Source organism: Mastigoproctus giganteus, chromosome 4, assembly GCF_048544385.1.
Source record: "Mastigoproctus giganteus isolate SK-2022 chromosome 4, ASM4854438v1, whole genome shotgun sequence".
Lineage (NCBI taxonomy): Eukaryota > Metazoa > Arthropoda > Arachnida > Uropygi > Thelyphonidae > Mastigoproctus > Mastigoproctus giganteus.
This window is the reverse complement of record NC_143578.1, coordinates 3,733,619-3,751,776: the sequence shown is the minus strand read 5'-3', so window position 1 is coordinate 3,751,776 and position 18,158 is coordinate 3,733,619. Positions and strand designations below refer to the sequence as shown.

General features: G+C 40.1%; 1 protein-coding gene across 2 annotated transcripts in view; it reads right to left on the bottom strand.

Moving 5' to 3' along the window:
- Positions 1–18,158, bottom strand: part of LOC150086342 (rho GTPase-activating protein 44-like) — a 412,704-nt gene that overhangs the window by 43,783 nt on the left and 350,763 nt on the right. For both annotated transcript variants that reach the window (XM_090371315.1, XM_090371316.1), the window contains exon 13: positions 17,474–17,605. In XM_090371315.1, the coding sequence (XP_090227441.1) occupies positions 17,474–17,605 (132 nt within the window). The remainder of the gene's footprint in view (positions 1–17,473; positions 17,606–18,158) is intronic.

Here is an 18,158-nt window from a genome sequence, read left to right as displayed (position 1 = left end):
AAGCTGAGCTTCTTCAGAGAGACCTAGATAGACTTCAGGAATGGTCAGAAAAATGGCAGCTGTGCTTTAATCCAACAAAGTGTAAGGTATTACACCTGGGAAACAGTAATCCCAAAAAAACTTATTCACTTGGTGGAGTTCAACTAAAGCCAGTACTGGAGGAAAGGGACTTGGGTGTTACGATACGGTCAGACATGAAATTCTCTGAGCATTGTAAACAGGTTGCAAGGAAGGCCCATGGTGTCCTATCGATGATCTATCGAACTTTTGCAAGTAGAGATATGGACGTGATAATCCCATTATATAAGGCTTATGTTAGACCACACTTGGAATACTGTGTTCAAGTATGGAGACCGCACCTGAAGAAAGACATCGAGCTTCTTGAAAGGGTGCAAAGAAGGGTAACTCGCCTGGTGAGATCGGCAAAAGGGCGTCCTTATGAAGAAAGACTTCGAATATGTGGGTTGCAGAGTTTGGAAACTAGACACCTTAGAGGAGATTTGATTGAGGTATTTAAGGCTCTGAGAGGCATCAGTAAAATGAATGAGGACAAAATTTTCAAGATTATAAATGATGCTAGAACTAGGGGACATAAATTCAAGTTACGGGGGGAAATGTTTAGATTGGATTGCAGGAAGTTCTATTTTAGCCAGCGAGTTATAAATTACTGGAATAAGTTGCCTTCATGGGTGGTAGAGGCCGACAGTTTGGGGAAATTCAAAGGTCATCTGGATAGTACTTTCGGGTAAGGGAAGCACATAGGTTGATAGGTTTAATTTCCTTTTTATTTTATTTTTTTTTATTTATTAATTTATTATTATTTAGTTATTTATTTATTTATTTTTTTTTTTGTTTTTATCATTGTTTTGTTCGGATTTTTTTTTTTTTTTTTTTGGCTGGTGCAGCATAAGCCATAGGCTTTCTTGCACCATGCGGCCGTTACTAATACTAATGCAGCTGCGGCTATTAAAGAATTCTGGCGTCAGAAACATATAAGGCGTGGACCTATGACTGTTTGTGCTGTCAGCAAAATGACTGCGAAATTTGAAACAACAGGACATCTTGGTGTTCAACCAGGTAGAGGTCGAAAATGAGTGGACTCCTCTCGTGTTGAAGATGTAGCTATGGCTGTCGTGGATTTATCAAGTCCATCTACATGTGGTAGCGCAAGTGTGCCAGCTGTTTCTCGTGAAGTGGACATGCCGTATTCCACCGTATGGCTAGTAATGCATTGTTTGTTGTTTGTTTGTTATTTGGTTTTTAGGAGCATTAGCAACTCAGGCCATATTGCTCCGGGATATGCGGTGGTCATCTCTGACCTTTCCACATCCTCCGTATTTGGTGGTGACAGGCTCAAACCCCGGTCTAATCAAGAAGTGTGTGAAGTAATGCATCAGATGTTGTGGTATTATCCTTACAAGATGCACATACTATAGCAGCTAAAGCTTGGTGATGCAGATATTTCTTTCACATATGCACTTCAGTTTCTGGCACGAATGACAGTGGATATCACTTGGCCATGGAACATCCTTTGGAGTGATGAAGCCCACTTCTGCTTAAATGGACACTTGTCCACTAATACACACATTTGGGCAACAGAAAACCCTTGAGTTATCCAAGAGGTCCTGTTGCATTCTCCAAAAGTGACAGTGTGGTGTGGATTTACGGCCACATGCCTGACTGGGCCATATTTTTTTGAACAGGTAACACTGACTAGACCCCACACCTGTTCCCTCACTGGACAGTGATATCATGAAATGTTGGCAAATTTTGCAATACCAGAGCTGCAACAACGTGGGTACCTTCAGCATACCATATTCATGCATGATGGTGCTTCACCCCACATCCACCACTGTGTCCAAAGATTGCTAAGGCAACACTTTACAGACAAATGGGTCATCAGCCATTGTTTCCAGCATCTTGGCCACCCCCAATCACCGGACCTAACCCCATGCGACTTCTGGTTGTGGGTTTTTTTGAAGAACCAGGTGTATCTGGAAGGATGTCAAACTTTGGAAGATTTTGAAGGACAACATTAGACATTGTGTGCTGGCTATTCCAGTTGACATGTTACGTTCTGCTGTAGAAAATGCTGTTCTTCAAAAGAAACTGTTGTTGACCAAAATGGAGGACACATTGAACAATTGTAGCACTGTTCAAGTGATTTGTATTGCCACAGAGCCATATAGTGACAAATTTTGTAACTTTTTTTTTTTCTTCAATAAATGGCGAGCGCATTTTTTTATTGTACCTGTTGTGTTGTCCAAATTTCTCTTCGGTATGAGCCTTAGAACTTGTCCAAAGCCCTCTACACAGGGATACTTTAATTTTAATAACCCTATACTTGGACAAGTGTTGTGGTGGTGTGTTTTTTTTTGGGGATAGGGAGAAAGAACATATGCAAGACTTCTCAATAAACCATCTGGCACTAAATAAAATTAAAAGCAGTTGGATACAGTATTAGCATTAGCCATCTGGTGGAAGGAAGATTTAGGGCTTTTCTGCACCAAACAAAAACAAGAAAAAAAAAAAAAAATTAAAAATAATAATAGATAAATAGTAAAATAAAATAAACTATCTATTTGGCTCACTCTTCACGTAGGTGTCTATCCACCCGCAGGGAGTGGATAGACAAATTGTGGAAAAACCTGATAAAAGCAGTAGTTTTTGTAATGGCTGTATATGACATATTTATGAACATGCAGCAATTTTTTTTTTTTTTTTTTTGTTCCTTACAGGTAGTAACCTCTACTCTGCCAGATAGTGACTGGAAGGAGTCCGAGTAGTGTGTATGCGGGGAGCATTGTCGAGGCCACGTTATGTCAAGGATCTGGGTATATTCTTACCACATGTACGCCATATCCAAAAATTTCATTACTTCATACAGCATGTCCCACCCACTTTTTCTTACTATTCAATACACCATGAATTGTCAAACTAATAGAGCAAGCTTATCTGCGAAAAGATCTAAACCTCCCAAGGACTTCCTAATTCATTTCACAAATATACGTGGTCTCAATTCCAATCTCAACGATGTCCATTTCCACTTGCAGTCTGCCAAACCCCATGTACTTTTTCTGACAGAATCTCAGTTATCGGTTGATTCAACTACTGCTCATCTCAGATGCCCAAATTTTTCGCTGTATGATTCCTTTCGCCTCAAAGGTGGTACTTGTGCATATGTCCGTTCTGATATTCCCTGTCAGAGACTTGGCAATTTGGAATCTCCTCTCTTTGATCTCCTCTGGCTTAAAATCTCTCTACCTCATTGTGTCAAATTCATCTGTTGTCTCTACCGTTCTCCCAACTCCACTAATCACTTGGAGCTCTTTGACTTCCTCTCGTTGCAACTTGACTTTCTCCAGTCCAACTTTCCTAACAGTGAGGTAATTTTCCTTGGTGATTTTAATGTTCACAACTCCAGCTGGCTTCCGTTTTCTAGTCACACCGACCCAGCAGGTCGAGATGCTGAGGCTTTTGCAATTACTAATGACCTTGCACAGATTGTTCATTTACCTACAAGAATACTGGAGAATCCTAATCATACAGCCAATACGCTTGATCTTTTTCTCACAAACAACCCTTCTAAGTACACGGTCGAAGTGAGAGGTCCTTTAGGCACTTCAGATCACAACTTGGTGATTGTCTCTTCTCCAATGGACCCTTTATCTCATGGCTATTCCCAACCTCGTGTTGTTTGGCATTACAAGAATGCAAAATGGGATGACCTGCGAGACTTCTTTTCTTCTTTTCCTTGGTCGGATTACTGTTTCAAAACTTCTGATGTCAACGTTTGCTCAGATCGTGTCAGTGAAATTATACTTGCAGGAATGGAATCCTTTATCCCACACTCCACTTTAAAATCTCGTCCTTTATATAAACCTTGGTTTTCCAATAAATGTGCTAAGGCTGTTCAAGAGAAGAATGTTGCATATCGTAATTGGCTTGTTTCTAATTCTTCAGTTTCATTTTCTGCCTACACCAAAGCTCGCAACAATTGTAAAGTAGTTATTAATCAGTCCAAACTAGAGTTTGAACAGGCTAAGAGTAGAAAACTTGCTTCTTGCCCTAATGGTAGCCGAGCATTCTGGTCTCTTCCCAAAGCTATTGGCCGCAACTTTTGCCGATCTCTGCTCCCACTTCTGTCCAAACCAGATGGTTCTGTTGTCACTTTAGCCAAGGATAAAGCTGACCTGCTAGCATCCCATTTTTCTTCCAGCTCATGTATTAATGATCTTGGTAAAACACCTCCCACCATTCCCAACATGCTCCATTCAATGCCTCCTGTGGTCTTCCATCAAAAGGATATCAGAAGGATTTTGATGAATCTTGATGCTAAGAAAGCTCCAGGTCCTGATGGTATTTCTCCACTTGTTCTCAAAACCTGTGCTCCTGAACTTACTCCTATTCTTTGCCGCCTCTTTTCACTTTCTTATTCCGAAGGTGTTTTTCCTTCTGCTTGGAAATTTGCTCATATCCAGCCAGTTCCTAAAAAGGGTGACAAATCCCTCCCATCCAATTATTGTCCCATTGCAATTACTTCTATTCTTTCTAAAGTAATGGAGAAATCAATTAACCGCCAACTCTTAAACTACCTAGAAACCTTCCATCTGATCAACGATCACCAGTATGGATTCCGTCAGTGTCGATCCACTGGTGATATTCTGGCTTATGTTACCCATTTATGGACTAATTCAATGGAAAGGTTTGGTGAAACACAAGTAGTTGCTCTTGACATCTCAAAGGCTTTTGATCGTGTTTGGCATAAAGGTCTTCTAAACAAGCTTCCATCTTATGGTTTGCCAACTGTTTTTAGTAATTGGTTATCCAGTTTTCTCTCTGATCGCTCACTGAGGGTGATGGTAGATGGCTCTCTGTCTTCTAACTTCTCCACTAATGCTGGTGTCCCCCAAGGTTCAGTTCTTTCCCCCCACTCTTTTCCTCTTGTATATCAATGACCTTCTTCCATTGACTGGAAATCCTATCCATAGTTTTGCCAATGATAGCACATTGCATTCAACTTTCCAATTTGAGAAACCTTGTCGTGCTCAATCAACTTCAACTTCTTGAAAATCTGCTACCAATTCTTTAAATGCCGATCTTCAGGTAATTCTCCAGTGGGGCAAAGACAACTTAGTTGATTTCAACCCTTCTAAAACTCAGTCTTGTCTTATATCTCACAAAAAGGATTCTTCTGCTCCTATGCTTATCTTTAGTGACACTCCAATTTCTAGGCAAAAGGATATATCTCTTTTGGGGATTACCCTGACTTCTAATCTCTCTTGGCACAAGCACATTACAAATATTGCTTCCTCTGCATCTAAAAAACTTGGTTTTCTCTTTCGCTCTCGGCGTTACTTTTCTTCCAAACAGCTGCTCACTCTGTATAAATCGCAAATCCGCCCTGCCATGGAATATTGTTCCCACATCTGGGGTTGTGCCCCCAAAACCTCTCTCAGGCTTCTTGATTCCATTCAGAAGAGGGCAGTTAGGTTAATTAATGATTCATCTCTAACAGAGTCTCTCCACTCGCTGTCTCATAGACACACTGTTTCTGCTGCATGTCTCTTCTACAGATACTTCCACGGGCACTGTTCTTCTGAATTGGCTTCTATAATTCCCGCTCTCTCTCTTTCAAAACAGTGCGAACACGTGCCGCCACCAGCCAACATCCATTTACTGTCCAACTTCAAACCCACAGAACCAACTTTTCATCTTCCTCATTTATTCATTCTACTGCCGTTTTCTGGAACAACCTTCCTTCATACATATTTCCTGAAAATTACAATCTACAGAAGTTCAAGTCCAATGTCAACAAATATCTTCTTTCGTCTTCTCAACCTCCAACCCAAGCACGGTACTAAGTACTATAGGTTCTAATACCTCTCGTGTTTGGGGTTCACATAAAAAAAAAAAAAAAAAAAGGAAAGACAATAAAGCTGATGTTTATTTAGGGGTGATATAAAAAAGGTATATGAAGAAAATGACTGACTTGTCTGAATTCCAAAGAGGTCAAATTGTGGGTGCATGTTTAGCAGGAACATTGGTGACTAAAATTGCTGATTTGTTCCAGAGCAACTGTACTGAAAGTGATATCTGCATTCGCCAAGTATAAAAAAACAAAATCTGACAGGACTAATTACCTTGATATTCTGAGTAACCAGGTTCATCTATTGTGCAAACATTGTTTCCCACAAACTAGCCATGTTTCAAGATGATAATGCTCCAATACACAAAGCTAGATGTAGATGTGTTCGACCCTGGTTTGTGGAGCATAAAACTGAAGCGATGCATCTGCCATGGCCTGCACAATCAGCAGATTTAATCGTTATTGAGCCACTGTAGACATATTTGGAGAGGAGAGTGAGAAGGAAATTTCCTCCACCTTCATCGCTCAAAGAGCTTGAAACAATTCTCCACGAAGAATTGTCCAATATTCCTTTTAAGACAGTTCAAGATTTATTCCACGTAGTTTCAAGATTTACTGAATCTATAACACTACAGTTTCAAGATTTATTGAATCTATTCCATGAAGAATACAAGCTGCTTTAAAAGCAAAGGGTGGTCCAACAACAACATATTAGTGTTTTAGTGCATATCTGTAATGCTTATCACAGGTGTTTTCCATTATTTTGTCCATCCCCTATACCAGGAGTGGCAAACCTATGGCACGCATATAAAATTTTTGGGCATGCAGAATTCAGAGCATCCCAAAAAAAATTTTCAAACTTCAAAACAACATCATTCCAGGAATCCACCTTGAGTAGAGACGTGCACACGCCTGTTCTCTCTGCCAGGCATGTAGTGGAATCAAACCATTCAGTAAATAGCTGTATTCATGGAGTGATGAGACATACTGTCAAAACTGTGACAAAAATGTGTGATTAAATGTCGAAAATCGCCTTCCAAGGGGAACGCGAAAAATTGAAGTGCATGCAAGGGTAGGTTTTTAAAAGATTTAGCCAATTTTGGCATGCACCCTTAAAAAGGTTAGCCACCCCTGCCCTATACTGATCCCTGAATTTCACCAAGCTGCCAGCCTCAACCAGCCAAGGAGGTAACTTATTCCGGTAATTAAGGATTTGCTGGCTACAAGAAAACTTCCTGCAATTCAGCGTGAACCTCTTCCCCTATTAATTTGAATTTATGGTCCCTGGAATCACATTTATAGTTCTGGAATCATTTATAACATTGCAAATTTTGCCCTAATTCATTTTATTTTCACCTCTTCAATGAAATCTCCTCTAAGATGTCATCATCCAACTTAAAACTTTGTGATCACGCCTGTTAATGGTCCCTGTACTGTCAAGCTCTTTGATAGCATCTGGTTAATAGGTGATAATCAGGTCTAGGATATTCCTGCCCTAGTACTCTCTTTAACATGCTGATAGAAATAACAGTTATCTAGTTGATTTAAATTTTTTTTCCCCATGGCAAGTTCCCCTCCTACTTGCTTCGATCAATTAGGGACAAGTTGAAATCACCCAAAAGACACCCACATTAGCTTTTTTCTTAATGTCTTAATTTCTTAATGTCATCAAATCATCGTGCACTCTCTAAACTGGTCTGCACCAAAGAATTAAGCACTGAATTGTTGCATATACTGAATTCTGATACCCAAACGACATGTACTACCTTCATTACAATTAAAAAAAATTTTTTTTTATATATTTTACTAACGTTAACTTGGGGTGGAGGATCAATTCACAGCTGCATTATAGTCCTCTAAAAGTAATGTGAAAATGATTTCTTAAAAACATTTTTTTTTAAACTACTGCTATTATCAATATGATATTTTTAGACACCAAATACAGTGCGACTTTTCCAGTTGTCTTTCTGCTAATGGAATCTGTTATAAACTGGTAGTAAACTCGATCTAATTGCATTTGCAATTATACCGATAGCTGGAATTGTGTTGGTTTTTACGTTATTATGGTGAAATGTGTTTCCCCTTCACTGATATAAGAAACATAAATACATTTTCAGAATCTTCTCTTCATTCCTATCGTGTTGCGTTCGACTGCCATTTCTTGTAAACACAAAGGCGAATCGTGCATAAGCGAATTCGGTTCGTGTTATATAAGATATCGTTCCCCTATTTATAAATCTTGTATGATCAAATTCGTGTAGTGTAAACACGTGTTATACGAGGACTGACTGTAGGATCAAACAGTTGTTAACAGGGGAAAAAAGTCACCAATTTATGTAATAAAAGGTTTTTAAATTTATTTAAAAAACTACTCGCATCTGCTTAGGATACCAATTCTTGTAGTTTATGCATGGTTTATATTCCTGGTCTAAATTAGGATATTCTGTTTTATTAGGTTATAATAGCTTATAACCTAAAAGTTTCAAAAATCGGAAAACTTTGGATATATACCAATGAACCAAAACATTATGACCACTGACCAAGTGCAGCCAAAACAGCTCGTACCCAGCAAGGCATGGATGCTACAAGATTTCTAAATGTGTCTTGTGGTATCTGGTACCAACACAACCAGCAGATCCTTTAACCCCTGTAAGGTCTGTGGTTGAAATGCTGCAGATTGGAGTTGCTGTTTCAACACAAACCACAGATGCTATATGGGATTGAGTCTGGGGAATTTGGAGGCCAGGGCAATACTGGCCTCCGTGAACCGGTCTTGAACAATCCGAGCGGGGAGGCATGGCGCATTATCCTGCTGAAAGATGGCACCACCAGAGGGGAAGACTGTTGCCATGAAAGGGTGTACCTGGTCAGCAATGATGTTTAGGTAGGTGGTAGACATCAGAGTGTCCAGCACGTGGATGACTGGACCCAGGGTATCCCAGCAGAACATTGCCCAAAGCATGACACCACCGCCACTTGCTTGTTTTCATCCCAAGGTGCATCAGGCACCATCACTTCCCCAGGTAACTGATACACACGTACCCGGCGGTACATACACATGTACCCGGCGATGACTGGACCCAGGGTATCCCAGCAGAACATTGCCCAAAGCATGACACCACCGCCACTTGCTTGTTTTCATCCCAAGGTGCATCAGGCACCATCACTTCCCCAGGTAACTGACACACACGTACCCGGCGATACACATGGTGCAACAGGAAATGTGATTCATCGGACCAGACGACCTTCTTCCAATCACTCAAGGTCCAGTTTCGATGCTCGCATGCTCACTGTAGGCGCTGTTGCCGGTGAACCGTGGTTAGTATGGGCATTCGAAGAGGCCTGTAGCTATACAGCCCCATTTTCAGCAGGGTTCGACGTCTGTGTTGTGACACATTACTCCCGTCACCAGCATTCCAATTACTGGCAAGTTGCACCACAGTTGCCCTTCTGTTGCCATGTACCATCTGCCGTTGTCATCCAACACCTAGCCAGCGGTTTGTGGGTTCCCCCTCCTCGGACCACTTTCGATAAGTACTAACCACAGCTGACTGTGAGCATCCCACCACCTGTGCCATTTCGGATCTGCTCTGACCCAGTCGTCAGGCCATTAAAATTTGGTCTTGTCAAACTCGCTTAAGTCCGCTGCCATTCCCATCTGAAGAACAAGAGTAACACTGATTAACGGAGCTCAGTATCAGGTGTTTTTTATACAGTGTCCAGACCTGTGCACGTGCTGTAGTTCACCTGCAGTTGCTTAGATTTGCATAACGACTCACTGGTCATAATGTTTTGGCTCATCGGTGTATATCAGGTCTGCTGTTAACATTGTAAAGAAAACGTGATGTCTTGAGTAAGGTTTTAAAGACCATCTGATGTTCTTGAAATGTGTTTGGATAATCAAGTAGAAAATGTTGGAATATTAGCATTGTTTCACAGTCAGTGCAGTAGAGTACAGAGATTCAGCGCAGAGAAGGTAGGAGTGGGTACAGTGGTGTAGCTACCATGTAGGCAGGCAAGGCAATTGCCTTCGGGCTGGGGCCCTTTAGGGGCCCGGCGTCTTTGGCCGTCTCCTCTTTTTGCAATTTTCATTAATTAAGTAGGGGCCCCGAACATGTTCTTTGCCTCTGGGACAGAACTACACTACTGAGTGGGTAGCATTTGTTATCCACTCCTACTTACTCAGATTCTTAATCTGCACAATATAACCTCTTTTCTGTTTGGTCTGATACTAGTGATAGTCTGATACTAAGTTTTGCAAATTGAAGCACCTGGAGAGTACGCACCTGTGAGGTAATCTGATCGAGGTGTATAAGCCTTGAATGGGTTGAGCAAGCTGAATGCTGATGCAATTCTTCCTCTTGCTTAGACTAAGAACCTGAGGGGGGCACAGTTTAAAATTAAGGAAAGATAGTTGTAGAATAGATGTGCGGAAATTTGCCTTTAGCTAGCAAGTAGTTGATTGGTGGAACAGGCTTCCATATTTTGTTGTAGAAGCTAATAGCCTAAATAAATTTAAGGTGGAGCTGGACAGGCATTTGGAACGAATAGAGGCGTGAAATGGGAAAGTTTTTTTTGGCTGATGCTGCATAAGCTTGCTTTCTTCCATCGTATGCCTCCACTAATGCTAATGCGACATCATTACAACAACGGAATACTATTATGAGATGAAAAATAAGACAGAATACTACGGATAAATTGGAACACTCCTGCCCTTTTATTGTTGCTAATTTTTCATGCTGCTACTTTTTAGTCTAGGTATGATACCTTCATTATTCCTTCACACCACCTTCCCAAGTATTTCCTAAAAATTACAATCTACAGAAATAGAAGTCTAATAACACAAGGGGTATCTTTAGCTTTAGCATTAGTTGAGGCATATAATGCAAGAAAGCAAGCTTATATAGTATCAACAAAAAAAAAAAAAACCTTCCGATTTCATCAATCCAAATGTTTGTCTAGTTCAGCCTTGAATTTATTTAAGTTATCAACTTCCACAACAACAGATGGAAGTCTGTTCCAGCAATCAACTACCCACTGGCTAAAGGCAAATTTCCACACATCTATCCCACAACTGACATTCCTCAATTTGAATCTATGCCCCCTCAGGTTCTTATTCTGGGCAAGCGGAAGTATCACATCAGCACTGAGCCTGCTCAAACGATTCAAGGCTTTATATACCTCAATCAAATAACCTGGGGTGCCTAGTGCGGAGATGCTGCAAATTGCAGAACTTGTTCCTCTCACCAAGCTTGTTGCCCTTCTCTGTACTTTTTCTAGCAACTCTACATCTGTCCTAAAATGAGGATTCTAGATCTGTATGCAAAACTCGAGGTGTGGCCTGACCATTACCTTATACAAAGGGATAATCGCCTCCTTTTCTCTGCTAGCAAAATTCCTATATATCATTGACAAAACTCCATGACATGCTCTGGCAGCCCATCTCCACTGCTCAGAGAACTTCATATCCAACTGCACAATTAACCCCAGATCTTTTTCATTCTCCACATCCCTGAGTGTAGTACAACACAGTTGGTACATTTCTCTTGGGTTACTGCTACCTATATGCAGTAATTTGCATTTGTCAATGTTAAACTTCAGTTGCCACTTCTCAGCCCATCTGCCTAACTTTTTTAGATCCTGTTGCAGTAGCTTACGGTCATTAACAACCCTGCATCTGCAAACTTGGACATTAAGCCTGATATACTTTCATTAATATCATTGATAAATACACAAAACAACAATGGGCTCAGCATCGAATTGTGGGGGACTCCACTAATAACATTAGCCATGAAGCGCAGTGTCCACTATTAAACTGAAATAAAAAAATTGCCTATCTCTCATTGATTACAACTTTCCATCTTCTCCCACTCAATCATCCCTTTATCCATTGCAGCAATTTGCCCTTAATGCCATACTGCTCCAATTTGTACAGCAGTCTTCCATGTGCAACAGTATTAAAAGCTTTCATGAATTCCAAGTAAGAGTAATAGAGGCATGTGATGCAAGAAAGTAAGCGTATGAGCTTATGTAGCATCAGCCAAAAAAAAAAAAAAAAATTCACATAACCATTCCCTCTAAAAGTTTGTCCATTTCCTCCTTGAATTTATTTAAGCTATCAACTTCCAAAACGACAGACTGAAGTTTGTTCCAGCAATTAACCACCCGTGCTAAAGGCAAGTTTCTGCACATCTATAACTGTTTTCCCTCAACTTGAATTTATGCCCCCTTAGGTTCGTAATCTGAGCAAGTGGAAGAATCCCATCAAAATTCAGCATGCTCAACCCATTCAAGGCCTTATACAACTCAATCAGATCACCTAACAGGTGCCTAGTCTCCAGCTGCTGCAATTTGCAGAATTTAAGCCTGTCTCTCTTGCTAAGAGGATTTGTTCATTCTCCTCACCAATCTTGTTGCCTTTGTCTGCACATGCTCAGGTAAATCTACATCCTTCCTAAAATGAGGGCTGCAGACCTGTAAGCAGTACTCAAGGCCTGGCCTAACAGTTGCATTATACAAAGGGATAATCACCTCCTTTTCCCTGCTAGCAAAATTCCTGTATATCATTGACAAAACCCCATGACCTGCCCTGGCAGCCTGTCTGCATTGCTCAGAATACTTCATATCTGACTGCACAATTACTCCCAGGTCTTTTTCATTTTCTACCATCCTAAGTGTAGTACTTTTTTTTTTTTTTTTTTTTTTTTTTGATTTGGTAGTTGTTGGCGCATCGGCTTCAGTGGCCATATTGCACCTCCCAAGGTTTTTGCAGTACTTTGATCCAAGCCCGAGGCGGGAATCGAACCCGCGACCTTTGGGTTGCCGGGCAGGTACTTTACCCACTCGGCTAGCCCGGTCGGCAAGTGTAGTACTACACAGTTGGCATGTTCCTCTGAGGTTACTTCTACCCATATGCAGTACTTTGCATTTGTCAATGTTACACTTCAGTTGCCATTTCTCAGCCCATCTGCCCAAATTTTCTAGTTCCTGTTGCAGTAGCACATTGCCATTACTGTCATTAGCAACCCTGGCAACCTTTGCATCATCTGCAAACTTTGACACTAAGCCTGATATGCATTCATCAATATCACTGATAAATATACAAAACTAGCTCCGTGGTAGAGTTTAGTAAACTTCTATCCTCCCCTTCCTCACAGAATTCCTCATTTGTGAATGTAGATGCAAAGTATTCATTCAGTATGTCAGCTATCTGAGCAGGATCATCAACAGTCAAACTACCAACATCAAGTGGACCTATCTGATTCATCTCCATCCTTCTAGAGTTTACATAAGTAAAGAAGTATTTGTTGTTTTTCTTTGCATCTTTTGCCAAGGATTTCTCGTAATAAGCCTTCACTTGCCTAATCTCCTTTGTGAATTGATTACAGTCTAGCTTATATCTGCCATATGCTTGTGTCACCTGTTAATTTACATGTATCCCTTGCATTTTTCTTCTCTGCCACATGTCTCATTAGTTCATCTGACATCCATTTAGGTCTAAATCTTGAATAGTATTACTTAGTTGGTATGAAAAGTCTAGTAACTAACGAGATTAATTCCGTGGAGGCTTCCCATTTAGAATTCCCTGTTTTTAACATCATTAGCTGATCCCACTGTATAGAATTTAAAAACTGTCTGAGACCACTATAGTCACCTTTACAAAAACAAAAACCCTTCCCCTTACTCTTGATGGTAGTTACATCTTTAAGTAAATCCCATATCAGTACACTGTGATCACTGTCACCTAGTGGTTCCTTTATCTGCAAATTTCTAATGCATGAATAATCACTGATGATAATCAGATCACTCCCAATCAGATTACTGTCTCTGGTTGGCCCTCAATCATGTTGCTGTAGAAAACAATCCTCCAATAAATCCACACAAGTCTTGCTGAGCGCCTCCGTAGCCAGGTGGGAAGGAGCAGCAGTGCATAGCACACGCTTCTTGATTAGACCGGGGTTCGAGCCTGTCACCACCAAATACGGAGGATGCGGAAAGGTCAGAGAATGACCACCGCATATCCCGGAGCAATATGGCCTTAGTTGCTAATGCTCCTAAAAACCAAACAACAAACAAACAACAACAAACAAGTCTTGCTAGCGTGCGAGTGACCAACTCACACGTTCCAGTCAATATCTAGAAAGTTAAAATCCCCCATTACCCCATTACAAGACTTTCTGATTTACTGGCCCATTCTGTTTCTCTGCACAACTATTCATTGTATTGATCAGAGTCATCACATACTCCTACTCTCATTATCCCTTTCCCAGTGTTCATGTCACTGGGAAAAGGTCTTATCTCTTCTCAGCCTTCTTAGTAATAAGTAGTACAGGTTCTAATATCTTTTGTGTTTGGGGCTTTCAAAAAAAAAAAAAAAAAAAAAGACAGGTGTCATTTGGACTCAATGTTTTTAATATTTATTAACAATATTGTTACAGTTACTGTTTAAGTTTACTGATGATAAAAACTTGTCAACTTGTGTCCTTTGTTTAAAATAAAAATAAAAATTTTATTAGAAAAAATACAGTACTGCATTATCTTTCTATGTGCTACTTATGATTCCAGAAATCAGGGAGGAATTGCGTTTTACAAATTTCGAAAATAACAGAGAAACTCCAATTACAAACTTCTATAAAGTACGGCCTTCTTTGTGACGTCATACCTCTGAGCTTTCTGGTTTGCCCTCAAACAAATTTTTCAAATATCTGTTGATATTTCAACAGATATTGTATTATTTAAATGATTTTATTAATAAATACTATGGGGGCTTTGCCCACTGCTTACCAACCCCCGCGCACACTTTTCTACATAATATGCAGAGGTAGGACAGAATAAGCCAAATATTTTCTAGGTAAAAGACACCTTCAAAACCCACTCATTGATATCTAATTTAATATATAAAAGAAAATAGAAAGTGGAAGAAAAAAACTATAAAAAGTAAAATTGTGTGAATGAAAATTATTATTAATTGCATGTTCTATCTTAGCCTCTTCACTGACTGGACAGACTGATAGCTATGCAGGACTGCGGAGGCCTCATGGTTATCCAAGCTGACACCATGCTGTAGCTTTTCCTAGCTGGCATGGTGTGGGATGCTGACACTGGCCACTGGGGTAACCCCCAGGGCAGTGTGGGACAGAGCTGCAAAAGCACGCTCCACTATAAGAATCTTTCCCTATGTTCTTTTATTCTCAACACCTGGGGTAGTTGAGTCTCCTTCCCCCTACTCCTTTTGCATGGTGGTCCATCCCAACACCCACTTTCAACTACCACCCTCTGGACCAGGATGGGTATCCTGTACCAGGAGTCCCCTTACTGTCTCTCCTTTCAAATTAGGCAAGTGCCTCAACTTTTGCTCCTTTTATCTCACCCTCTTCCTATCTCCCCATTATCTCCTTTCCAATAATAATTTTTTTTTTTTTTTTTTTTTTTTGGGCTCTCCTTGGATGCCTAGACTGCACCAGGATTCACCCCACTAGAGCTTTCTTCTCTCCTAATGTGTCCTGGCCTGCCTCCCCAGGGTAGTGATGGAAACTGGGGATGTTAGTGGTTCTCAGAGGCCCCCAGACTAAGTGGCCAGAGGAACAACACAACCCACACTAATAATTCACAAAACACACACCCTGGCCTTATGCCGAATATTATATTCTAGACAGAGTAAAAACAGAGTTAGGGGAGAACCCCGGTGCTGCCAGACAAAAATCACTATGTCACTATGATCGATATCTAATTAGGAAATGACCTATGTAATTATTTACCTGTGCATTCGTAGTGCATGGAATTCTCAAGGAATAAATTTCACAATGTAATTTTTAACCTGCATTTACATAGGTCACTTAGGAAAAGGCCTTTTGCTTTGGGTTTCATAATGCATGAGGAATATTATTGCATCTCAAAGAGCAGGACTAAATTACTGTTTTTACAAATGTACAATATTCATTAATATGAAAAAAAACGTTACAATGGAACATCAAATGTTAGACAGGGAAGCATGTTAGTACAGGAGGTTGGTGAACGTTGTTATATATTATTTTTGGTTTTTAGGAGCATTAGCAACTAAGGCCATATTGCTCCGGGAATATGCGGTGGTCATTCCCTGACCTTTCCGCATCCTCCATATTTGGTGGTGACGGGCTCGAACCTCGGTCTAATCAAGAAGCGTGTGCTACGCACTGCTGCTCCTTCTCACCTGGCTATGCTATGGAGGCGATTGGTGAATGTTATGGAGGCAGTTGTCAATAATTAATTGCATTTGTAGTGACATAACTGCTGCACCCTATTCTCCCATTGGCTGGAATAAATATCACTAGGAGGAAACATTTTTTTTTAATGTACAGAGAGATATGCAAATCGTAGACCATTGCAATAGTAATTTTTATAAATTCATAAAGATTGCAGAGGCGTAGCAAGGTTGATGCATGAGGAATATTATTGCATCTCAAAGAGCAGGACTAAATTACTGTTTTTACAAATGTACAATATTCATTAATATGAAAAAAAACGTTACAATGGAACATCAAATGTTAGACAGGGAAGCATGTTAGTACAGGAGGTTGGTGAACGTTGTTATATATTATTTTTGGTTTTTAGGAGCATTAGCAACTAAGGCCATATTGCTCCGGGAATATGCGGTGGTCATTCCCTGACCTTTCCGCATCCTCCATATTTGGTGGTGACGGGCTCGAACCTCGGTCTAATCAAGAAGCGTGTGCTACGCACTGCTGCTCCTTCTCACCTGGCTATGCTATGGAGGCGATTGGTGAATGTTATGGAGGCAGTTGTCAATAATTAATTGCATTTGTAGTGACATAACTGCTGCACCCTATTCTCCCATTGGCTGGAATAAATATCACTAGGAGGAAACATTTTTTTTTAATGTACAGAGAGATATGCAAATCGTAGACCATTGCAATAGTAATTTTTATAAATTCATAAAGATTGCAGAGGCGTAGCAAGGTTGATGCAGGAGGGGGGAGGATTTCCCCTGGGCACCGATCTGCAGGGGCAACTGCAGATCGGTGCACAAATTGAAGGAATTATCTATCACAATCAGGGGTGTCAGGAAGATGTGTTGCATCCTGGGCATCGACGACCCTAGCTACACTACTGAAAGATTGACTACCTGCATATAATGGAGGTATACTTATAATACTTTTGCCCCAGTGGTAGGATAACCGAAGGAATTATCTATAACAATCAGGGGTATCAGGAAGATGTGTTGCACCCCGAGCATTGACGACAATAGCTACACTAGTGAAAGATTGACTACCTGCATATAACGCAGGTATATTTATGATACTTTTGCCCCAGGCGTAAGATTGCCTACTTCCAGCTCTGCTTCACTGTATAGTGATACTGGAATTATAATTTTGAATTCTATAAAAATCAGCTGCTCACTTCTCAAAAAAGGGAAAAGCAAAGGATTTTTATCAAGATAAAAACCCTTTGCTTTGCTTTTTTTCCTTTTGAAATTAAACTAGATAATGAATAACACTACATCTTTTTTTCATTCCTTTTTATTACATTTTGAAATTTTATGAACATTCTACATAAATGAATAAATAATAAGCTAACAAAATAAAATAAAGTTCACTGAAAACTCACCCCAAGTGCATTGAACTATCCTCGACAGGTGCCCATAAAAGATTTGGTGCCATAACTATCGCTATATTTTGAGAAGACATCTTGTTTACCTCTGAATTCATAGTTAGTTTAGCTAAATATTTAATAATATACCTGAAATTTAAAAAAATGATTTAGCTATTCTGGCACAGCATTAAAATTGGAAATATTATAAATAATTTTAATTAACAAATAACAATAACATAACTGTACAGCAGGAAAAAGCTGGGAGAATACTACAAATACAGACTTGGGCCTTGAAATTAAATTTAACTAGCATTGTATACATTTTATATTAAGATATAACCACAGGATTGTTCATTACTATAGTATGCTTTCAGACAATAGTAGATCTAGGATTTTTCTACCTGTAAACGTCTGTCTTGGATTGTCACTTGGACATCACACTGATTATCATGCTATCTGATCACGATCATCAAGAATATTTCCAATGCTTTATCAGAAGACGCCTCCGTAGCCAGGTGGGAAGGAGCAGCAGTGCATAGCATACGCTTCTTGATTAGACTGGGGTTTGAGCCTGTCACCACCAAATACGGAGGATGCGGAAAGGTCAGAGAATGACCACCGCATATCCCGGAGCAATATGGCCTTAGTTGCTAATGCTCCTAAAAACAAAATAACAAACAAACAAGCTTCATCAGAAAGG